The sequence below is a fragment of the Sclerotinia sclerotiorum genome, genomic scaffold (assembly GCF_000146945.2).
Source record: "Sclerotinia sclerotiorum 1980 UF-70 scaffold_28 genomic scaffold, whole genome shotgun sequence".
Lineage (NCBI taxonomy): Eukaryota > Fungi > Ascomycota > Leotiomycetes > Helotiales > Sclerotiniaceae > Sclerotinia > Sclerotinia sclerotiorum.
In genome coordinates, this window is record NW_001820808.1 from 67851 (window position 1) to 89693 (window position 21843).

Below are 21843 nucleotides of genomic sequence, written 5' to 3' on the forward strand. Positions count from 1 at the left end.
TCTTTCATTGTAGTACTTAGCTTCCATTTCCTACAGACATGTCAAGGTAAATAGTCCATGATGAGGATATTTTCGATAAATTTAAAGCCAAAGGACATGACTTGGAAATAACTTTGACAGCTTTTACTAACCCTCATTTCATATTGTTCAGGCTTTACTTTTAAGATGAAAATAATGATAAAAGGCGCTTTCACATTTTGTCAATGATAAATAGCCCCAGGTCGTCAAGAATTATGACTTGAATGAGTACAAGAATACCCACTACAAGACCTTTGACCAATAACCTCAAGAGAAGTCTATATTTTAGCTTAACTTTTGAATATACAGCTCAAACCTTTGACTTATTTAGTAATGTGTTATATCTCCAAGTGCAAGCCAACACCTTGAGGTATTTTACAATAGTCCCTGCATTGGTTAGTGTAATTGTACCTGGTACTTGCGAGTTCTTAAATAAGACTGAAATACCAGTTCCGTGATAGAGTATATATGACTGTTATGTGTCTGAGTGAATAAAAAGGGGTTCGCAAGAGAATTGGATCTCCAAAGCGGAGGAGTTTTACACTACATAACTCTATGTGCTTGACTCACCCTATCCCTGAGCGCTCATCTAGTAGCGCTAATACTGAACTTTTGAAGCATAAAATATGCTCCTCTGCAGACTCCAGAATCCCCAATCAATAACTGAAACATTAGAGCCTGAACACTGGGTACTTCTGCAGTCTGTACCATAGTTCTGTCATAGTGGTCGCCCAAGTCTCCTTCATTTCTAACAAAAACAACCAATTTGCTTATTATTCTAGGTGCGTAGAACCTTATAGTTTGGCAATGGAAGTGATAGGCGGTGATTTGGGTTGGAAGATAGAATTCTGAAGCGTTGTGGCAAGTCTCAGATTGATGGAGGTAAAATAAAAATATCAAATTGCCCCACAGTGATTTTCGGGGAATGCCCTTAGAAAGAAAGCAGGAACTTTGTCAAATTTCCATCAGCTAGGACGATAGATAATCAGATGGATACTAAGGACTCATATTAATAGACATCGAAATCCATAGCGTCAAATCGGACGATAGTCAACGCATATACTTTTGAAACTGTACAGTAGCGGCACAGGATTTTTGCTCATCCCTTGAGCTGGATACTATCATCAAGTGGAGTCATGATTGAATAAATCTAAGATTTATGATGAAGTTTATACATTGCATATCTCCCACCACTTCGAACTTGTTACATCTTAATTATCAGGTTCTCCAGGTCCATGCTTCCTACCCAAGTAGCCAGTCAAATAATTGCATTCACTATAATAGTTGAAGAGAAGGGCAAGGGATTTGTATCCCAGACATGTTGAAGACCGATTCATATTTGCAGAAAACCGTCTCTAGACCAAGCAGCATTGAAAAGGGTTTTCTATTCGAAACTATCGAAATAGAAAATGGATATGAATGCCGATTGACGTCAATTAACCGGTGGCGTTCCTTACTCTATGACTAGACATCGAATTCCATTTGGCGCTAGCAAAATAACATCTGGGAGAGGTTGGGAGAACAAAAATTGTGATGTAACAAGAACAATCTCAGAAAATCAAGAACGATGGGAAATCTTTTCAGCTTGAACACGGATTTTATCTGATTGGGAGAGAATCAAAACTTAGAATAAAATCCCGCTACCGTGGTAGCCCTTGAATAAATGACAAGCTGAAGGTGGTTTTGCCAATCTACATATCATGTTCCCTTGCTAAACATGGATTTAGGAGATGTGTTGCATTATATGTAGACTTTGATTCTATTCGATACAAGCTATAGTAGTGGTGACAATTCTGTCTCGGGCATGTAATTTGATGTGGTCTCGAGGTTAAAAGCTGGTTTGTAAGAATATCAAAGGATGACAGAAATGGCTTTTTGGTCTCGCGGAATAGACGAGCATCATCTCGGCTTAGAGCCAACCAAGAAGAATACGCACAGTTGAAATTTGATGATAGAGTGGCTCAATTGGTTGTAGACCAAAGCAAACATACATATTGGTGATATGATGGTTTTAGAGCTGTTTTGGTTAGTATGTTAACGGCACATTTATATCTTACTCCTCTCACTGAATTCAATGATTCATCCACATGGATATTGTTAGTTTGTTGATGCTAAATGGATTGACCATCTCCAAAATTAATAAGAGCTCACAGCAAAAATACTTCCTCTCATTGACAATAGACATCACGGAGTGAGCAGGAAAGAATGACTCTTCCAGTTTCGCGACTTTTTGGAAGCATTAGTGAGACAATCGCTCTTTTTGAAGTAGGCATCGGCTCTCTGATCGACCATCAAAAGTTATCAGCCGCTAGTAAAAGGTCACAAAAAACACCTTTAGATGCCACTCTTAGATTGTCCCGGGCGTTTGTTGAAGAAACCATTTGTAGTGGTTATCAGCTATCCGCTGATCTCAGGGTGAATTCATCGCGGAGAGACTATTCGCTCCGCTTTAGTATGAAGCCTTTCGATATGCCAATGGAACTGGATGAAGTCAAGATAAATGTGCACGATCTGGCGAAGAAGACAAACCCTACCAAAACATGGATTTGTGAGTAACTATTCAATCATCTTGCAACTCCAATCTTAACAGATGCTGGAACTTCGCATCATGAGAATCCTCAAAACTTTGAGCTTCGCGAATAGATTCAGTTTTGGTTATTCCACATCTACTCCGAAAGGAGCATGTTTGCAACGGAAGACGCATTATTGAATGCCATACTGCTTGTCATGCTTTTGGAGTCCTTCTGAGAACGTGGAAAGTACAAGAATACATGAAGGCCCTTTCCAATTCGGCAGAAAATTCAAGGTAAGACTCACTTGTTTTGACTGAATGGAAGAAGTTCCAGAGCAGTAAGAAACGTTCAGTCGGCGCATGGCAATAACACGCATGGAGCGTGGAAGGATATTATTTGATCTTTCCCCCTGTTGAGCAACCGTTTAAATCTGAAAATCCAGATAAACCACTTCTACAGACGTCGGTGGAGTTCCCGGTCATGGTTTGAAAGCACTCAAAGAGCGAGATATTCACCTCCAGGACAACTCATCCTACAAGGCCTCCCTGTGGTGATCGAAAACGTGAATGGGCTGGATTTTTCGATTCATCGAATACAATATAACTTCTTTACGCCTCAGCCCGTGTAAGGAGCCCGAATTATAACATCCGAATCGTACTCCATGACTAGCCCGAACAAGCAACGCTTGAAGCTAGGACTACTAATCCCGTACTTCTTCTCAAAGGGAATTCCTCGTCTGAGAAGGACTGTCTTTGTATAATGCGGAGAAATGCTTCTCCTTACTGGCATTATTCTCAGCGATGGAACGTTGCGAGAAACAATGAATGGTTGCAGGATCAGAATTAGTCAGGATCTGGGCACAAGAATCGTATGGATGCATGTCAAACTCTGTCCGAGGCCGTTGGAAAAACCGAAACGGTGTTGACCGGCATTACGATGATTCGTGTGTTCTAGCTTGCAACGGCTCAGGAGGGAGTAGTATCGTGATGTGCACGTGATAAAGATGAGTTCAATCCAAGTTCATCAGAGGCTGAAAAATGTGGCTAGTGAAGACCCTGTTGGCGTAGTGAGAATCGTCGATAACGACAATCAATTAGCATTCTTCCTTCGCTGTATACCCATTCGCACACATACTTCAATCCCACGACGAGCATGCCTTCGAAGTTACGGGAAAAAGTCCCAAAACACGATTCAGTTATCTCTGGAATCTCTTGGAACTAACTGGTCAATACCCCCATAATGCAATTCAAATCCCGAATAACAGAAATAGCGATTCGTCCACCCAGCATATCAAACTCGGCGGAGACGGCGACAATTATCCTCTTAAATTGATCCCCTCGAAATGCAAACTACTGAATATCAGCCAGGTGGACTTCAAAGTGGCACACAAGAGGGCGTCTTCATAGCTGGCCAAATAAATTCGACTTGAACCCTTTGACGGCTCGCGTGCAATGCGAGCTTGGTGAAGAGCAGAGGTGAGAGTGAGGATGTATTCGCACAAGCTGTTGGTGTGGAGTGCGCTACCAAGATACCAGAACATATTATTGATGGTGCCAAAAGTAGCCCGGGGGGCTTGATAGACAAAAGTTTTGAAGGGCAAGAGCACCCATTCTATTACAAGAAGGAAATAGAGATGGAGAATTGAAGTGTAGATTGAGAAGGCGGAGGATTTCAAGACAGGACTGTTAACCGCAAAGGAAAGGTTCGATAATGCCACCGTGCAGTGAGGTAAGACGAGCAAGGAGAGGATCGAAACGTATGGGACGAGTCCTGATTCAGACTCCTGTCGAGATTTCATTTCTCGGATGGGATATTTTGGAGTTTGGTTTTTGGATGCACTTCATAGTTCATAAATACCCTAGCATTGCCTAATCGTTTATCCTGACATTTATCTTATTCTTCCTGTTCGTACATTGATTGACTGTTTACTATTATCATTGGCATAGCGAAGGATGTTGGAAGTCACATCTTCGCTCAGTAAAAATAACCAAGATTTCGGGGCTTTCCAGTTTGTTAATACTGCATCAATGTACACATAATGGTTAACACAAAAGCTTCGCGTTCAAGATTGACATACCGACATCACATGAGGCTCGTAAGCTTGGTGGAAGCCTCACACATTTGATAGAAAGAATCATTTGGGTCATTCCACAAATTAGTTGATGGAACTTTGACCTCTTGTGTTTGAATGATTTTGCTTAGTGGTACGTACAACACGCCGACTCGATGTTGAAAATTGTACTTTTCATTTAGCAGTACCAATCATGCCGGTATGCGTGTGAATTCGTTTTGTGTGCTTCTTGCGAGGAGTGTTCGGAATTGTATATATCAGCCTCATTCTGAATTGGATCCCATTAATCTGTCGTCAAGCAATCTGCAGATCATCGTCTAGAGATTTATTAAGTCCTGAGACGTGTGCAGTGCATCTCGGGCCCATTTATCTGATCTTCAAGTCCTTGTGCAACGACCCACTGCAGAAGCTTTTGTTTGTATTTTAAATTACCAGTCTTTGCTTGCTGTTCCATAAATCATTGTTGCAATCAATGTTGATTATACGATTTATTCAAGTGGGCATTCCAGCGCTGCATTTCGAGAACATTTTTGCATGAGGTCAACGTGGTGACATATTTCCCAGAGCTTGAATATTTTGTTTGAACAGGCCCGCTGCTAGATGTCATGAGGCAGATGCCAAATCACGGTGGAGAAGCACGATCACCGATGTAAACAATGAAATAGTCTATACCTAAGGGCTAGTTCTCGTATGCTGAGATTAATGACGTTTGGAGTCAACACAAGCGTGCGAAAATCAAGTTAAAAAATTAAATCGGTAAATTTTATTTGTGTCAAATGGAAAGGCCTATATACAGCAGTAAAATATCTCATTGCTAAAATGCAAGAGCGCCTGATTTTGTTTCATCATTCCCTTCTCTTAATCGCAAGCGCAGGTGCAGTGTACACATGCCTTGCCTTGAAATAATAGTAAATCAATGCTACAGACAATGTCGCTACAAACATTACACTCGACCAGTTCATATTTTGGGCGGTAACGGGTGTTTGTAGAGGCCAGAACGAGAAAAATGTAATGGGCGTTAAGAAACACAAAGAAGCAATGTTAATTGCCATGCCGTATTTGCCGAGGGACCACCGATGTGAAGGGAGCGGTCCCTGCATACGGCGCCAAATCAGACAGCTGATGGTGATATAATAAGAACACAGAATTGAAACACCGCCAAGCGAGTTGATGGCGTTGAGTGCCACGGAAGATCCTAAGTTGATGAGAGAAAGGAGGGACGAAACGGCAATCGAGACGCAGACACTGCGAAGCGGGATATTCCACCCGGGCGATACCTGCGACAACCAGTTCGAACCTGGTAGACCTCCATCGCGAGCAAATGACCAAATCTGTCGTGATGCGGCGGCAACTTCACTGATACAGCAGGAAAGTAGGAGGATGACTACGACAATGCACATAACGTTTGTGGCTGCGTAGCTTTGGGTTGCATTGAAGAATACTTGCATGAAAGGCTGACCAGTCACAGTATTCAGAACGGCGTCGAGATCTCCCAGGGTGAAGATTAAAGTCACTGCCATAAGGAATCCCATAGTAGCGTTGGGGCCCACCGACCACATTATGGCTCTTGGTACCACCCAGGATGCGTCCTGAATTTCCTCAGCTTTACACGTGAATATTAGTATCTTATTAATATAACATCCTTCAGTGTTTAAACATACCTAGATGCACGGAGCAATCATAACCAATCAACACACTCATTGGACTCGTTAGGCCAATCATGGCTGCTAGCCCCTTAGAAGACCATCCACCATCATTACTGAAGTTCATGAGAACGGTATTTGCATCGGCACGAGGTGCCATGACCCAAAGCGGAATTATGATAACGAAAAAGCCAATTAAATGAAGAATCAAAATGATACCCTCAATTAATGGTAAACGTTCAGCCAGGGAAGTGTTGAACACAACCGAGAAGGTTACAACACCAATCGCGAGCAATGTTGCGTGGAATGGCTCGTAGACATAGTCAGCTTTGTTGAGTGCTATGAGACCTTGAAGAATGCCGCCGATCATGAAGCATACACCTGCGAGATATACTTGCCATCCAATAGCGGAAAGCCACCCTACGGTATAACTAAGGAGCTTCTGGACTTTTGGAGGGGCAAATTCTGAGACCCAGTGGTACTGACCACCTGCTGTCGGAGATCTGTCATGCTCCGCACGTTAGTTATCAGAATGTGGGGGGACTAAGACCAGAATTTAAGGAAATGGTACGCACATCGAGGCCATTTCAGCAATACTAGCATAGACCAACGACATGCCGCAAGCAGCAACAATAAAACCCCAGAAAAGATCGGCCGTTCCTCCATCTACCATGACGAACGTAAAGAGGGGTAGTAGAAGCTCCCAGGACGCCATGGCAGTACTCGCAAATCCCAACATAGTTATAAATTTGAAATTTCGCTGCATATCATTCCGTCAGTCATTGCTCCTACTTTCTTATTGTTGAGAGGAACATACGCGCAAAACCTGCTTCTTCCCTAATGCTGCCATATCCTGTTGATCCGCTCGGGTACCACGCCACTTTTTCGCGACCTGTCCCGGAACTTCGTCTTCAAAGTCCTCTTTCTCAACATCTTGATCGATCGAGGCAACGCCGCCGGACTCTCGACTTGCAAATATAACATCTCTATCCTTTTGAATTTCTGCGGACATTGTGGCTAGTGAGTGAAGCCGAGGGCGATTGGATTGATGTGATGCGTGGTTACACCCGAGCAAGCACTCAAACTAGTAACTCGACAAAAGGCAAGGGAGGAAAGAATTGCAATCGCAAGAACGCAATTGTAAGACAGGAGAACGAGTTCCTTCACAATGAAAATAAATGCAAATTAAGTACGACGCAAGTGCACGGCAAGATGCAAAACGCGAATTGCGAATTGCGAAATGCGAGATACAATCGGTATAACATTGTGTTACCGACTTGTGCCCTGAATTTGTTATCAAATCGATATTGCCGACCAGCCGCGTCTGATGCATTATTACTTCATGAAATCCAGACCTCCAGTTCAATACTCCCCATGTTATTTTTACCTCGGTTCCATCCGACATGTTCATGTCGCCAAAAAAAATCTGAATAACTGAGCATAGCGGGCACTTCCAGCCAATAAGTCCTTCCATTTCAGCTGCTTTAATTGATCGACATTTCGCATTGCTTGTTTCGAGCAATTGTATTATAAAATCAAGGGTTAGTTTAGTCTTCATATCATCAAACTGTCTGGCGACATGAGTAACGCCACAACCGTTCAGGGTGATATCCGAACGCGGGCCATCCCACCGATATGGATGAATATCCGTTCTCGGGTTGTTTATGATGATGGGGATTCAAGGTTTTCTTGGAAGTCCCACTCCCGCGTGGATGAGGATTCATTGACCCGTAATAGTGGGGTCTCAACACTGAATTGCCTTTTTTTGATGCTCGGCTGATTTAGGCGATGCGGTTAGGAAAGCCTTGCATCTCAGGTATCATTGATAAGTGATACATTAGTCCTGCACCCTTTGTCAGATTTTAATGTTCAGTGATGAAGATGGGGTCAAGTCGAAGTGTTGATAAGCTGAGCATCCTTGTAAAAGAAAAAAATTTCATGCCTACAAAGACCCCTTTTCAAAAAAAAAAAAATAGGTAAGGATTCTAAATATGGAGGAGAGCATCGCTAAGCCTTCGCCACCAGACGTTGTACGCCTCGCTTATTTGTGAAGGGCTAATGTAATGAAAGCGAAATACAGTGAGAACTATTCATTATCTTTACCAGTAAACCTTGTGGCCACAGCAAGGAGCCGAATCAAAAAACGTTTCGTTGAGCCTCCGGTGGGTCTTCGGCCTTTCGCTTGTCAAGAGTGGAGTCATGGTTCTTTCGAATTAATCCATGGCACGATCGATATTTGAGTGCTGACCACATATTATGAATCGAATCAAGGGTCAAGATTAATACCATCTAGATTCTACTCCAAATTTACATTCTATACCCACAGCATCTTCACTGTATGATTGAAACGTCTCAGGTTTTTTTGCCTTCATTTTAAGAATTCGGATCGCAAACAAGGTGACCGAACCATGTATCCACATTGTCCATATACCCCAGCAAGTGCCCAATGACCCTAGACACAATAAAATAGAGCTTCGTAACTACTCCGTATGGGCCCCTCCGTGTTCCCACCTATGAACCACTGATCCACTGCATCACAACGAGCAAATCATGATTCTTTGCATCGCAAAGTGGCCCTGTGATATCCGAGGCATGCGAGGATGGTTCTTCCATAACCAATATACTGGAAATCCGGAAGTCGTTCCCCAGAACCTTAAGGATTGCTCCCGATACAGATTCAGCTTGTTCTTTCCGTGCTTTCACAGCCTTCCGAGAATCCTTTTTGCCAATTTTCCGTTCACTATTCTCTTTTCCGACTTGGTAGTTGGTAGTGAGCCCACAGGGGCGGCTCGTTAACATATGTCGTAGGGCGCGGTATTTCGTAATATTTTACTTTCTCCCCGTGCTCTACTCCTCTCAAAACTAATAGATATAGTATTGATAAATCCCAGGATAGTGCTTCTTTCACGGTGGGTTTTATGAACCATCGGCATCCGGCACTTCAATCAACGATGCTTGAATCTTCATGAACTGTTTTGACTGACGAACCGGATAATAAGTGCTATGTCAATGCCAACGACTGGCTTGGTGGTTCCGCCAGGACAATCACCGCCATTTGCTGTCGTGACGAGTACGGATCATTCAGCGTGGGTGATTATAGCGACGGCGTTGGGACTCGCATGCGTGCTGGTCTTCGGTGGGATCAAGACTTTCGCTAGAACTTCTTTGGGGAAAGGTGTCAGTTATGATGAAATGTGTCTTGTGGCTTCAACGGTTAGTTGCTTGGAAATATAAGTTGCAGTGGCTACTTTCCGCCGGGATAATATTCTCGAATGGAATCAAATGGCTGATTAAAAGTGTAGCTCATTGCGTCCATTCAAGCGTCAGTGATATTGGGGGCTTGTTCGAAAGGCTTGGGAAAATCAATCGAACTTGTATCAGTGAATAATCAAGCTTCAATACAGCAAGTAAGTTCAGGCCAACAAAATAACACGAGTTAGATGCGAACAAGGGCTAATGGTTTAATTCGGCAGATGTGTTACACGAGCTTCGTGTTGTTCGTCATATCTGTTGGACTCTCCAAAGCTTCAGTGGTGGTTTTACTGGGCAGTTTGACGCCAGATCAAAAACATAAGAAGATATTCCGGAGCGTAATAGGCTTGATAGTGATTTGGACCATCGCGAGTACATTTGCTGTGGCTCTTCAGTGCAATTTGGCGCATCCGTGGAAAACTATAGGGGAGCGTTGTGACAACATAGTAAGCTTCCTCATACCAGGTTTCGTCCTAAATAACAAATCTAACAGAAAATCTAGTTTTTGAGATGGCAAATTATATCTTCTTTTGATATTATTTTCGAGCTTGCATTTGTTTTCCTATCAGTTTATTTAGTATGGAGTCTTCGAACGAGCAAATCAAATAAGACAATTGTAGTTGTTGCATTCGGATTTCGTCTTCCGTACGTTGTTGGGTTTCATTGAGTATAAGCGCACGCTAACGCTCCTATCTAGTATGATCATCGCCATTTCCTACCGGCTAGCGACATTCGACATAAACGGCTTGACCAAAAATCCCATGTTTCTCGAGGACGAATTCATTATATGGACACAAACCGAACTCAACTATTCCGTCATTTCCGCCATCATACCAAGTCTCCGACCCTTTGTCAAAAATCTTTCTACATATTACGGCCAGGAGCTGGGAGGAAGATCTGGATATACGCTAGAGAATTCCGAAAACTATCAACTTTCAAATTTGGGCTCAGTCCTCCGGAAGGACACCCAACAGCAAGAAGGGAGGGTACGTGAAGATGTGGATCCGGACGACTATAAATTTAGGATCTGGGCAAATGAGGAAGGGCGAGGTCCTAAGAAACATAAGAATATTGGGGAGGGAAGTTCAAGGTTATGGAAAGAGTCTGGGGGTGAAGCGGCGGATGGCTTGAGTGTGGGAAGTAGTGATAGCCAACGGATGATTATCAAAAAGGATACTACATGGACGATTCAGATGGATTGATCAGAGATGGAAATGGCCAAGGGATAGGGTATTGCGAAGCCAAAATATGGCAATAGATAATGCTTTCTAAGGAATTAGGCATAATGGAAGCGGTCAAACTCCACATACGCTTTGATTCAAAAAGAATTTCAAGCGGTTATTATTATGACGCAAAACGTTCGGAAACCCCACAAACGGTGGTCGTTGAACCTTATTGCAGTTCGAATGTCATCGTGTCATTCTTGCAAGATTCGACGTCTCAGGCTCAGTATCTTCATCAACCGATTTCTGGCTATAGGTTAGAGTGAAAGTGGGAGCCATGGTCCTAACAGCTAAATCATGTTAACATTTTTCTGTGCACAGCAGAATATGCGGGCAGTGTGGCTCATGTAGAAGGTTCCATGATCCATCTCATTATTGTTCAACGGACGCAGGGCATGGAACATTTGAACCCTGTCAAAAGCCGAAGACAATTTAGGAAACCCGTACCTGCATCTAGCACACATCCTTAAGGTACGGCAAACTCCGCCATCACTTTGTACCATGTTTCGGTTGTGAATGAGCCGGACAATTTCAACATCCAACCCACTATCCATCCAATCTCAAAACCTTTCGATAACATGATTTTAAGTTTTTCAGACCCTGTTCGAAGACGCAAATCTCATATCCAATGGCACACATCGATTCAGATCATAGGATCTCATTGAGAGCTATTTGCGAACCAATTAGCCATCTCCACACATCGTGTCATCTATGATCTACCTAGATAATGTCTCAACCCAGAAAGAAAGAAAATTTATTCGGGTCCTCCACTATTGGATGTGCATCCGTACCCAGTCACCCCACTTTGATCCTTGTTCACGGGGCTCGCATCCTTTGTGGAAGGAAACTTTTACATTCAAATTCCAGAATGAAAACATAAATTAATTTTTACATTAAAAATGAACCTCGAAATCTTAGAGGTCGGAATCTAAAGAACCTCTCCGACACATCTTGGAAAAATCCCGCGACTATACATGCCCATTTTCACACTTGAGAAAGAATTTCTTTTCTAATCTATTTTTCTCCTGCCTTAGGATAGACTTAATTTGTTCAGTTCCCACTCGTATACGTTCCCCCCAACCAAAAGAAGGAGATGCGTCCTCGATTCCTTTAGCGAGATGCAATAAAACACCAGGATATGTTGAATATTCACGGTAGCGTAGGGTCTAGACGTCTGCTAAGTGCTAACAGAGATTGTTACTTTATCGAAAAACTGCGTGAGACATTTAGCTCAAGTTCACATGTTGTTATTTTTGCAATCTGATATTAATGAATCTCGCAGCACATTGACTCGAATCCTTATCAACACAATCAACAAATCCTTGCTCTTCCACACATCTTGATAGGACGGTGCAGCTCTTGAGCCGTTGAGTTCCAAGCAAGCAAGACAATATTAGCCTCTATCCAAACTCTGTCCCCTAGACCTACAGAGTAGCTCCTGAGCTTTAGCCATGACAACCATAACAACAGGGTCTCAAGCTGGCCATGACACTTTCGACGCGCTCAACATCGAATACGAAAAGGCTTATCGCAACAACCCATTCAAGATCGCCGCCATCAAAAAAGCAATAAAGTTGCTCCACCCCGCATCCAAAGTTCTCGATGTAGGATGTGGCACTGGGATACCGGTTTCAGAGCTGCTAGCTGCAGCCGGTCTGGAAGTTGTCGGTTTTGATATTGCACCCAAGATGATTGAATTTGCTCGCCAAAGAGTCAAGGGTACCTTCTCCGTATCAGATATGGTGCAATATAAAGTCGAAGATGCGTTTTCGGGGGTCTTTATGATATTTGCACATCTTCAACTTTCCTATGCGGCGGTTCATGCAGCAGTGTACAAATACGTTTGTGCGCTCAAGCCGGGGGGGATATTTGTGTTTGGTCAAATGCCAAGTGATACATATGTTAAAGAGGAGGATAATGCATATGATGAAACGAGAACGTATGTTGAGGATTACAATGCACCGTTTATGGGGGAACCACTTCCAACTTTTATGATGAGTGAGCAAGGACAACGAAATTTCTTGACGAGTATGGGGTTGGAGATTGTGAGTGAGACTATTGATGAGTTTCAACCGGACAATGAAAAGTGCGAACCGGAGAAGCAGCAATATATTATTGCGAGGAGACCGATGGATGGAAAGATTGTAGAGCCACAACCACTTCCAAGAAGGAACTAGTTACTCTGCGTGATGGCCAAAAAAGTGTCAATTAATCTATGCGAGTCTAGAATTAAATGTTAACAAGGGAAGAGTTCTTGAACACTGCATACAATTCCCGAATGAACGTCCAAGGGTGTAAGTAAGATTTCTACCGACCAGGATGCGGCCCTTATCTCAAAAGAGTCCTTCAAAACATTGGCAGTATCCAGCAATGTGGCAGATTCGAAATAGTCTATACCACCGATTGCAATCTTACATCCGTGTGCATTCGGAACAAAGTCCTTAAGAAGACCTGAAACATCCCTTCGTTGTATCTACAATTATTAAAATGATAGACCGTCTAAAAAGTGAAGAGATGCAATGCCAGTCACCAGTGCACCATCCTCAGCAGAAAGAACATTGTGAGATTGGATTACGCAACGCGGATGCATGTAAGGGGCCGAGAATGATGTTTAGATTCGCAAATCATGGGGCAAGATCTCAAATTCTGGTTATATCAAGTGTATTAATTTATAAGTAAACTTAGAAACAAACAAATCTTTCATAAGAATTGTGGCATTGACTACAATGCTTTTGGGCGGTGGTGTTTTGCAAAATGCTTGTTCCAAAATTATCAAAGACACGACAAACAAGATCATTGTAATTGGTATGAAGAATTTTTCACAGTGAGCCATGTCTGCAGCCTTGGAAAAAACTATCTTGAGAAAGAATTGAAGGTGTGAAATAAGTACAGGTCAAGCCACCAACCAATTAAAAACAAATCTATACATAATGTTCCCTAGCCCTTCCTAGAGCATTGCACAAAAGTTATATGCCATGACCTCAATTTATCCTCTCGTCTTCAATTTTTTTCTTCTCCGTCTTTCCAATCATTGGTCTAAGGAGGATCAGCCAATTTTCACAATCATAATCCAAACCTCTGATACTACTTACACAGCACCTGTGATTGACTTTTGCCCGTGGCTATGAGTAGCCTCACTCATCTCACCCTTTTCGAGCACCATCAACATCCATGGCATTCCCTCCAACAACATCAATGACAATATCCCCAACACCGCGCCGAGTAAATCCGTCTCCCATATCCATTCCTTGTACCCCTCCTCCCATAACACGACACCTCCTACTAACTCGGCAATCACCATGAACAACCCAGCCACCAAGCCAACTGCCATCCTAAATCCTGGAGCGCGTGGAATGTCATTATATACAATTACAGTCCTTGCCCATAATGCCACGGTAAGAATATATATTGGAAAAGCGATGACTTCTCGTGCTGGTGCTGTGAGATGATTGTATGGTATAAGTCGATTCAATGTGATATATGATAAAAAGATGGATGATAGATATGTGAGGATAAAATATATGAATGCATTGCGAATAATAAAGAATGCCAGACCGAGATCCCACATCAGTTCAAAAACTGAGGTATCTGTCTCGAATAATATCATCTTGGGCTTTCTCCGTAGTCCGCAGAACGATTTCTTGTTTCTCTTTTTGTATTGGGATCGGAATAATGGTAGCTATCGCTAAAGCTTCAATTTTTGTTCGACATCGCAAGTGGAATGAACTGTGGTTCAGCATTCTTTAGAAGTAGACAAGAGTTTTGTTCTTATACTCCGGGCTCAAACATGAGCCTCCTACCTACCTTCATGCTATAAGTCTGCTCGTTTTGTGCCTCTCTGCTTACCAGCCTTACCTGCAACAAGTGGTCTGACTTGTGGCGAGACAAGTAACGAGTTTGTATTCCTTACCAATTCTGCCACTACAGTGCCGAGGTGGAAAGACATCATGCGAATGTGCAAAAGACCACAGGTGATGAACTAAATATGAACTCGTTACATCCGAGATTCCGTTGGACTCCACCGTCGCGTTCATGAGGCTATTGTTGGTTCGAGGTTGTGTTGTGAAGGTACAACTGATGTTCATACCATTAAGGATACCACAGCTTTTGGACCTTGGGCCTGGCGGACCTCGCGGCCGCTAGCTTTGGATGGATGTCGTGAACCTTAGTTTAGCATCAGAAATCAGAAGCAATTCCTTGACCACACATTCACGAGGCATGATGGAATATGTCGTGGTAACTCAGTCTTTTCCGTGGCCAAATATATGTGCCGGCTCAATATTTACATGTTGTCGTCCTCGTAAAACCTTCATCGCAAGTGTGATGCTTGGGTATATATTCATTCTTGGTTTCCTCGTCTCGGACGCTTCTGAGCGACAATCAAAAGTAAGAATGGTGTATGAGATGGATGAATTAAGCCTTCGATCACTTTTGGGTATGGTAAATGGTCTTAATTTTCTTACAAAATCACAGCTTGTGTGAGGTAACCGCTACCCGCTTCTTACCCTCTCATAACATGAATCGCCCATATCTCAAAGAATCAGATCTACTGTTTGGTTCCATATCAGACTTGAGATCCTTCAACGTATGCGTACAATATGAGGATATATAGAAGTCACTCCATCCAACCGGATGAATATTACTTTAGTGCCTCTTCTATGCAAATTTGAAGTTAGCTCCGGACTCTGAAATGATAAAGTATCATCGCCCCTTCCTTTGGGTACACAGTCATGGCTACTGGGTTGATCTCTATCATGATAACCTTCCTTCTTATTCACTTTCTTCACATTTGAAGCACTGCCTGATCACATCGAATTCTTTCCTGTCAATTAATCTCCTTGGCTTCAACGGGTACATCTTCATCGTGCCAGAACAACATGGATTCTAAGAACAAAGACCTGATCAAAGCCATCAAACAACTGCGTTCAAAACAACCTACTATAAGCTCCAACGAAATATGGAATTATCTCATCATGAACAAACGTTGGCCGGCGCCACTTGACGAGATTACGGTTGAGTTGTGTTTGGTAGAGCACTTTGATTATCCTTGGGAAGAAACTATTTTAATGAGAGCCAATATATTGATTACCCCCGAATTATTAGATCCCAGGTGCGACTGTGTACGTCCTCGCCAACTGGTGACGGAAGGTGACATCAAGTATTACGAAAATTGCCCGGAGAAAGTCGATCCAAAAGAGACTATATCAGTTCCGCTGTTGAAAATAATGTTAAACACACCATCCACAATCAAGAGCTTTCTACCACAATCTACACCAACTTCTCTATCAGACATGTCCATCTCCGAAATGAACGTTGCTCAACGTGTCTACGCTCTCTTTTATGCCGAATGGAATGCATGGATGGGACCACCATCGGGTCAAATTCATGCCAAGGTCGAACATCGCGATGGTATGGAGACCAAATATTTTGAAGATTTTCCCCATTGCGAACACAAGATGATCTATTGGACGCCAGATTCCAAATACAGTTTCGAACAGCACGTTCAAAAAGCTTTACGATCCTCATGTAGTAATTGGCGTTCTAATTTTAAGTGGCTCAAATTTGCTTTAACTCGAACGCAAGACCAAGATACAATCATGATGGTGAACAGTGTAGGTTATCCACCTATCCCACATTTTCATCCATTTTTCATTCTCGAACTAAGTTTCTCTTAGGTTCTCGCGGGACGACACGGTCTTAAATGCCGTCACATGTCAAATATGTTTACAGAATGGCATAATTGGCATTCGGAATGGTTCTATGAATCCCGGATTCTACACACTAAAACTGGAGCCATAGCATATGTTACACCAAACAAGGGGGATGCGGAGGTAGAATGGGCACAAAATCATGAGAACGATTGGTTAAATCATTATTCTCCTCGTTTAGTGGATGTAGGCAGCAAATCACCGTCTATCGATGCGCAGAATAAACTGCGAGTTAAGCAAGGAAAGGAATCTGAGGCTGGCCCTACGACGATTTATTGCAGGGATAACAGATGTATGCAGTTGATTTAGATAGCTTGCATTGGTGTTGTAAATCTTGGGTTCATTGACTATTAATTACTGTTGGGTTTCAAATTTCCATTTTCGTTCTTTATTAGTATTGTATTATTTGTATACCTATTACCTAGTATCTTTTCCAGAAAGTCATACACAGGTAGATAGAAACTCTCATTAATATTTAGTTAATTTTCAATCATGAAATTACAAATCTTCCCATTTACTTAAGGATACCATATCTTAGAATCCGTCAGGAAATTTAGATATTAGCTCGTGCATATCATATCTCCTTCGACTCAGTCTAGTTTAAAAGTCTCTCTATGCAATACACCCTCTCGAGCCATCAAGCTGATATTTGACATTATTATTTCAAGATATTCATATTAATACATCTTGAATCTTGCATCTTCACATCCAACTCATAACCTTCAACTCTGCACTCTCAAACTCTCAAATTCTCAAATTCTTCAAATATCAGTTCAAGCTCTCAAGTCCAGTTATTAACATCTATATCCACATCACATATTCACACATTCATATATATAATATTCATAAACCCCCAACTCCTCACCTTCATTCATTCATACTATCCTCCTCAATAATATATCCCCAACCTGACACCCAAGAATCAAGAAACAATAATCATCAACCAAAACAAACTTCAAACAGTAATTATTCCCACCCGTACTATTATTCATTTAAGATTATAAAATCAAAGGGTCTAAAACTGAGAATTAAGTAATTATACTAAAATGTAATTTTCTATTATGAGCTTGAGGATATAGAAAAAAAAAGCCAAAAAAAAAACTTATATTTACGGTTATGGTGTGGAATATTAATATTAATATCAAAATCTACTTCAATTTCCCTGTTGAAACTTTATATATCAATTTCCTCATTTCGAAACTTTTTAGCTTGAGGGTATGATTTGGTAGATGTAAGATCTTATAAAAAAAAGTGAAGTCAAGTATAAATTTTACTCGCGTTTCTTGAAACTGTAGATGTGGATGGGAGAAAAACAATATAAGCATTTTTGGTAATGAGAATTTTGATAGATATAAGTCAGATTGGAGTTTGGATTGCTGAATATGTTGATTAAGAGTACTTGTAAAGCTAAATGGGGTTCTTTTCTTCGTCAAGAAAGAGAAGTTACCCTCTACTAAAAGGTCTCCGAATAACGAAATTATATTCACTAACATGATGAAATCGTTATACCCAACTGAGAGACATGTCTGACGGCGCAAATATCATGCAGTCCAACCACAGCCAAGTATGCCACTCCAGCATAATAAAAACCACCTTGTGACCTCTACCCAATAATTTATCCCTACATTCTCAAACTGACAGAGAATCAAAACCCTACTCAAACCTCCCAAACTCCCAAAACCCCCAAAACCATATATACAAACACATAACCCCAATCAATGATCACCCTCTCCCCTCCAGCCCTATAACAAACCCAACCATCTACAACCACCACCCTACTACCAGCCATCACCAATCAATCCAATATTTTATAATTCCGATGATAGGAAGCGGTATAGACAGCTAGATTCATAAAGATATCTCTTGCACCATGGATAGTCATGAGAGCTTCGACGAGTACGACATCAGAAGCGGTTTTGGGGGAGGAGAAGGGCTGGTAGGATGTGAGGGCGTGCGAGGGACGGATGAGTGCATTTATGCCGAAGAGAATGAAGATGGTTTCGAAGATGTTGGGGAGGAAGCGGAGGGTTTTGCTGAGTGTTATGGTGGTGGGGTGGTTTGTGTGGTTTCTTTGATGTATGTATGGTTAGTGGGAGGTTCTGGAAGGATTGAAATTGTGACTCTACTTACCTCTACGGGTTTCGATGCAGGTTGAATTGGAAAACTGTGAGGTTAGTTGTCTATGAGGTTAATTATCATCGAGGCTTCGCGTTAAAGCTTAGTAAATACAGCATTCTGGGGCTATGAGTTCGAAGAATTGTTGAGATGTAGCATAGCAAGTAATAATAAGATATCGCTTGTGAGTCCTGTCGTAACTTAATTGACATATAGTAACATCAACAGGAACAGGACGACGGCATCATTCAAAATATCTCTCGAGTAAAGACGATATCACACAATTGAGCTTATTAGTAATAAATGTCAATGATCGACCTGGAAAATTTAAGGTTAATAGGTACCTTGTAATTTTAAGCCAAGCCGGTACACATCTACAGGAACAGGAACAGGATCACGAGTCACGACATTCCAACACTATGAATTCGAATCGAAGATCAACCAACCACAATTAATTCCGAATATATTAAATAATATCCAAATAATTCACCGACTTAAGTCTTACCAATCTCTGACAACCAAAATTCATATCGAAATCAAAGCTTGTAATACTCTAATGTAGTCCACCCGAGTATCGTAACTTACACAGCAGCTAGCGGTCACTAACCGACCTTCCAAATGAAGATTGAAAAGATGGGGAAATCCTCCGTCGCTCCATTTCTTCACCGTGCCTTACCTCACACGATACTACATGAGGAAGGTTGATTGACGATACCAACGCATCTTCATGATAAGGTTGTAGTAGAGCTTGAAAGTGGAGAATGCTATTCGTATTTCCCTTGGCCTTTTTATGTACTCTGTACGATGCTGTATCCTAGTGAATACAAAGCTAGATGAAGTAGTAAGAAGTAGTAGGTAACTTTATTCCTGGAGAAATAAATATGATCTCTCATTCCCCGTCTCGGGACTTGGTAGGTCTTTTCTCTTTACTTTACCTCAGTTAAGTTAATCATGGTGACTTCAATTGTTACTCTCACGGCTTTTTTGGCCGTTGGTTTGGTGACCGCCTCACCTATCAAAGCTCGTACACCGTATGCTGTGAAGGAAACTCACTATCCTCCTTCTCAATGGCAGAGAGTAGGACCTGCGACTAAAGGCCAATTTATTAATCTTCAAATTGGCTTGAGGCAAGGTCAATTTGATGAATTGGAAAGGCATCTTTATGAAGGTATGTTTATTTGTTCATATATCTGGGTAGAGCGTATTCAATAATCTGGAGCATTGGAAACCTGAGAACAAATGAGTTAGAATTTGACTAATGAAATCGTACAGTCTCCGATCCTTCTCATCATCGTTACGGTCAACATCTCAGTGCTGATGAGGTGAACGATCTCATCAAGCCTACCGATGAAACTTATAATCTCGTCCACGAATGGCTTCAAGACAACAACATCGAGGCGGGATTCCTTGAATACAGTCCTGCTAAAGACTGGATCAAAATCACCATCCCAATTGAGGACATTGAAAGTCTTTTGGATACCGAATATTCAACCTATCAACACGAAGATGGTGAATACATAGTTCGGACTCCAGAATGGTCTTTACCTCTCCATCTCCACGACCACATCGAGACAATTCAACCCACCAATTCTTTCTTCAGACCACGCGCTGTAGCAAAGACAATGAAGAAAGTCGGCGAAGCCACAGAATACGAAGCTTTAACACCATCAAACTACAAACCTCCTACCGTTGGACAAACTGCCGCAGATGTTTGCAATGTTTCATCTGTAACTCCACTTTGTCTTCGAACTCTTTACGGTACCATAAACTACACGGTCCAAGCTGCTCACAAGAACAAGATGGCTCTTACAGATTACCTCGGAGAATCCAACAATCGATCTGATACCAAACTTTTCCTTGAAAAATATAGACCTGAAGCAGCTTCAGCAGCATACAGTTTTGAAGTACAAATTATCAACGGGGGTAATGATGAACAAGGACAAGAAAATGCCACAGAACTCGCCGCTGGCAAAGATCGCGAGGGAAATCTGGATTCGGAAACTATGTTGGGAATCGGTTACCCAACTCCATTGATCGCTTATACGACCGGTGGTTCTCCTCCTTTTACTCCCGATTCCCAAACTCCTACTGATACTAATGAACCATATCTCACATGGTTACAATACATGCTCGATCAAAAAGACAAAGATCTTCCAGGAGTAGTAAGCAACTCATATCAAGACACCGAACAAACAGTCCCATACTCGTATGCCGTTTCCGTCTGTAAAGGATTTGCCCAATTAGGAGCAAGAGGTGTATCCGTTCTTTTCGGATCGGGTGATAATGGTGTCGGATCAGACGGAACATGTATTTCGAATGTCGACAACAGCACGACTTTCCTCGCCATGTTCCCATCTACATGTCCCTACGTCACCTCAGTCGGAGGAACCAAATTCATCAACCCCGAAGTCGTCGCCTCAGACCCCAGAAACGGATACGTATCCGGCGGAGGATTTTCGCGGTATTTCCCCCGTCCCTCCTGGCAAGACGCAGCCGTAAAACCCTATCTCTCCTCTCTCCCCAAGAACATCACCAAATACTTCAACGCAACCGGTCGTGCATTCCCTGATATCGCGGCTCAAGGATACGCGTACATTACTGTTTGGAATGGCACATTGGTTCATCTCGATGGAACTTCTGCGGCTACTCCTACTGCTTCTGCTATCCTTGCTCTCATTAATGATGCCTTGATCGCAGCAGGAAAACCAACTTTGGGTTGGTTGAATCCTTGGTTGTATAAGAAGGGTTATAAGGCTTTTACTGATGTTACGAGTGGAAGTTCGAGTGGGTGTGGTACGGATGGGTTTCCTGCGACGAAAGGTTGGGATGCTGCCTCGGGTTTTGGTACTCCAGTATGTTTTGCTCGTCTTTTCTTTTTTGCTTATTTTGATGCATGATATTGAATGATGATATGGTTACTAATATGATTGATATCCGTAGATTTTCCCAAAACTTAAAGATTTGGTCCTTTCCAAGTAGATAGTTATTGGATATGATTGACGTCAGGGATTCTTTCTTTATACAATGATATAGATAGATATTTGAGGATGATTACTTGGATGGTCATTGGTCATTATCTATATCTGCTTGTATTTGATATCTTATCTTGACGCAATAGTTACAATAGCAATAAACATGTAAAATAATTTATAAACTTCCGTGAAGTCATAGGTAATTAAAGATGTATGATGTGAGGTATTATCTACATTATATTCTTAACTTTTGTTTTACTCATTTCACTTATTTTAATGAAGAATTAGTTTTGAATAGATATATTATTTAGTTTATTTTTTAAAGTAT

The 21843-nt window shown here is 41.9% G+C and overlaps 10 protein-coding genes across 10 annotated transcripts; 7 read left to right on the forward strand and 3 right to left on the reverse strand.

The window, feature by feature from the left end:
- Positions 1-1336: 1336 nt before the first annotated feature.
- Positions 1337-1607, forward strand: SS1G_13913 (predicted protein; the record flags this gene model as incomplete). Its single annotated transcript, XM_001585003.1, has 2 exons — positions 1337-1449; positions 1487-1607. The coding sequence occupies 2 exons, from the start codon at positions 1337-1339 to the stop codon at positions 1605-1607; spliced, it is 234 nt and encodes a 77-aa protein (XP_001585053.1).
- Positions 1608-2223: 616 nt separating this feature from the next.
- Positions 2224-2574, forward strand: SS1G_13914 (predicted protein; the record flags this gene model as incomplete). Its single annotated transcript, XM_001585004.1, has 1 exon — positions 2224-2574. One exon carries the CDS (start codon positions 2224-2226, stop codon positions 2572-2574), a length of 351 nt encoding a protein of 116 aa, XP_001585054.1.
- Positions 2575-3146: 572 nt separating this feature from the next.
- On the reverse strand, positions 3147-3320 carry SS1G_13915 (predicted protein; the record flags this gene model as incomplete). Its single annotated transcript, XM_001585005.1, has 1 exon — positions 3147-3320. The coding sequence occupies one exon, from the start codon at positions 3318-3320 to the stop codon at positions 3147-3149; it is 174 nt and encodes a 57-aa protein (XP_001585055.1).
- A 2127-nt stretch (positions 3321-5447) lies between these two features.
- Positions 5448-7257, reverse strand: SS1G_13916 (hypothetical protein; the record flags this gene model as incomplete). The annotated part of the gene is made up of 4 exons (XM_001585006.1): positions 5448-6205; positions 6264-6748; positions 6821-7005; positions 7063-7257. The coding sequence occupies 4 exons, from the start codon at positions 7255-7257 to the stop codon at positions 5448-5450; spliced, it is 1623 nt and encodes a 540-aa protein (XP_001585056.1).
- A 1997-nt stretch (positions 7258-9254) lies between these two features.
- On the forward strand, positions 9255-10699 carry SS1G_13917 (hypothetical protein; the record flags this gene model as incomplete). The annotated part of the gene is made up of 3 exons (XM_001585007.1): positions 9255-9458; positions 10000-10142; positions 10195-10699. The coding sequence occupies 3 exons, from the start codon at positions 9255-9257 to the stop codon at positions 10697-10699; spliced, it is 852 nt and encodes a 283-aa protein (XP_001585057.1).
- Positions 10700-12171: 1472 nt separating this feature from the next.
- Positions 12172-12897, forward strand: SS1G_13918 (hypothetical protein; the record flags this gene model as incomplete). Its single annotated transcript, XM_001585008.1, has 1 exon — positions 12172-12897. One exon carries the CDS (start codon positions 12172-12174, stop codon positions 12895-12897), a length of 726 nt encoding a protein of 241 aa, XP_001585058.1.
- An 804-nt stretch (positions 12898-13701) lies between these two features.
- SS1G_13919 (hypothetical protein) lies at positions 13702-14327 on the reverse strand (the record flags this gene model as incomplete). Its single annotated transcript, XM_001585009.1, has 2 exons — positions 13702-13756; positions 13813-14327. The coding sequence occupies 2 exons, from the start codon at positions 14325-14327 to the stop codon at positions 13702-13704; spliced, it is 570 nt and encodes a 189-aa protein (XP_001585059.1).
- Positions 14328-15597: 1270 nt separating this feature from the next.
- Positions 15598-16737, forward strand: SS1G_13920 (predicted protein; the record flags this gene model as incomplete). The annotated part of the gene is made up of 2 exons (XM_001585010.1): positions 15598-16332; positions 16396-16737. The coding sequence occupies 2 exons, from the start codon at positions 15598-15600 to the stop codon at positions 16735-16737; spliced, it is 1077 nt and encodes a 358-aa protein (XP_001585060.1).
- Positions 16738-18298: 1561 nt separating this feature from the next.
- SS1G_13921 (predicted protein) lies at positions 18299-18583 on the forward strand (the record flags this gene model as incomplete). Its single annotated transcript, XM_001585011.1, has 1 exon — positions 18299-18583. One exon carries the CDS (start codon positions 18299-18301, stop codon positions 18581-18583), a length of 285 nt encoding a protein of 94 aa, XP_001585061.1.
- Positions 18584-19494: 911 nt separating this feature from the next.
- SS1G_13922 (hypothetical protein) lies at positions 19495-21522 on the forward strand (the record flags this gene model as incomplete). Its single annotated transcript, XM_001585012.1, has 3 exons — positions 19495-19711; positions 19816-21395; positions 21484-21522. The coding sequence occupies 3 exons, from the start codon at positions 19495-19497 to the stop codon at positions 21520-21522; spliced, it is 1836 nt and encodes a 611-aa protein (XP_001585062.1).
- Between the last annotated feature and the right edge of the window lie 321 nt (positions 21523-21843).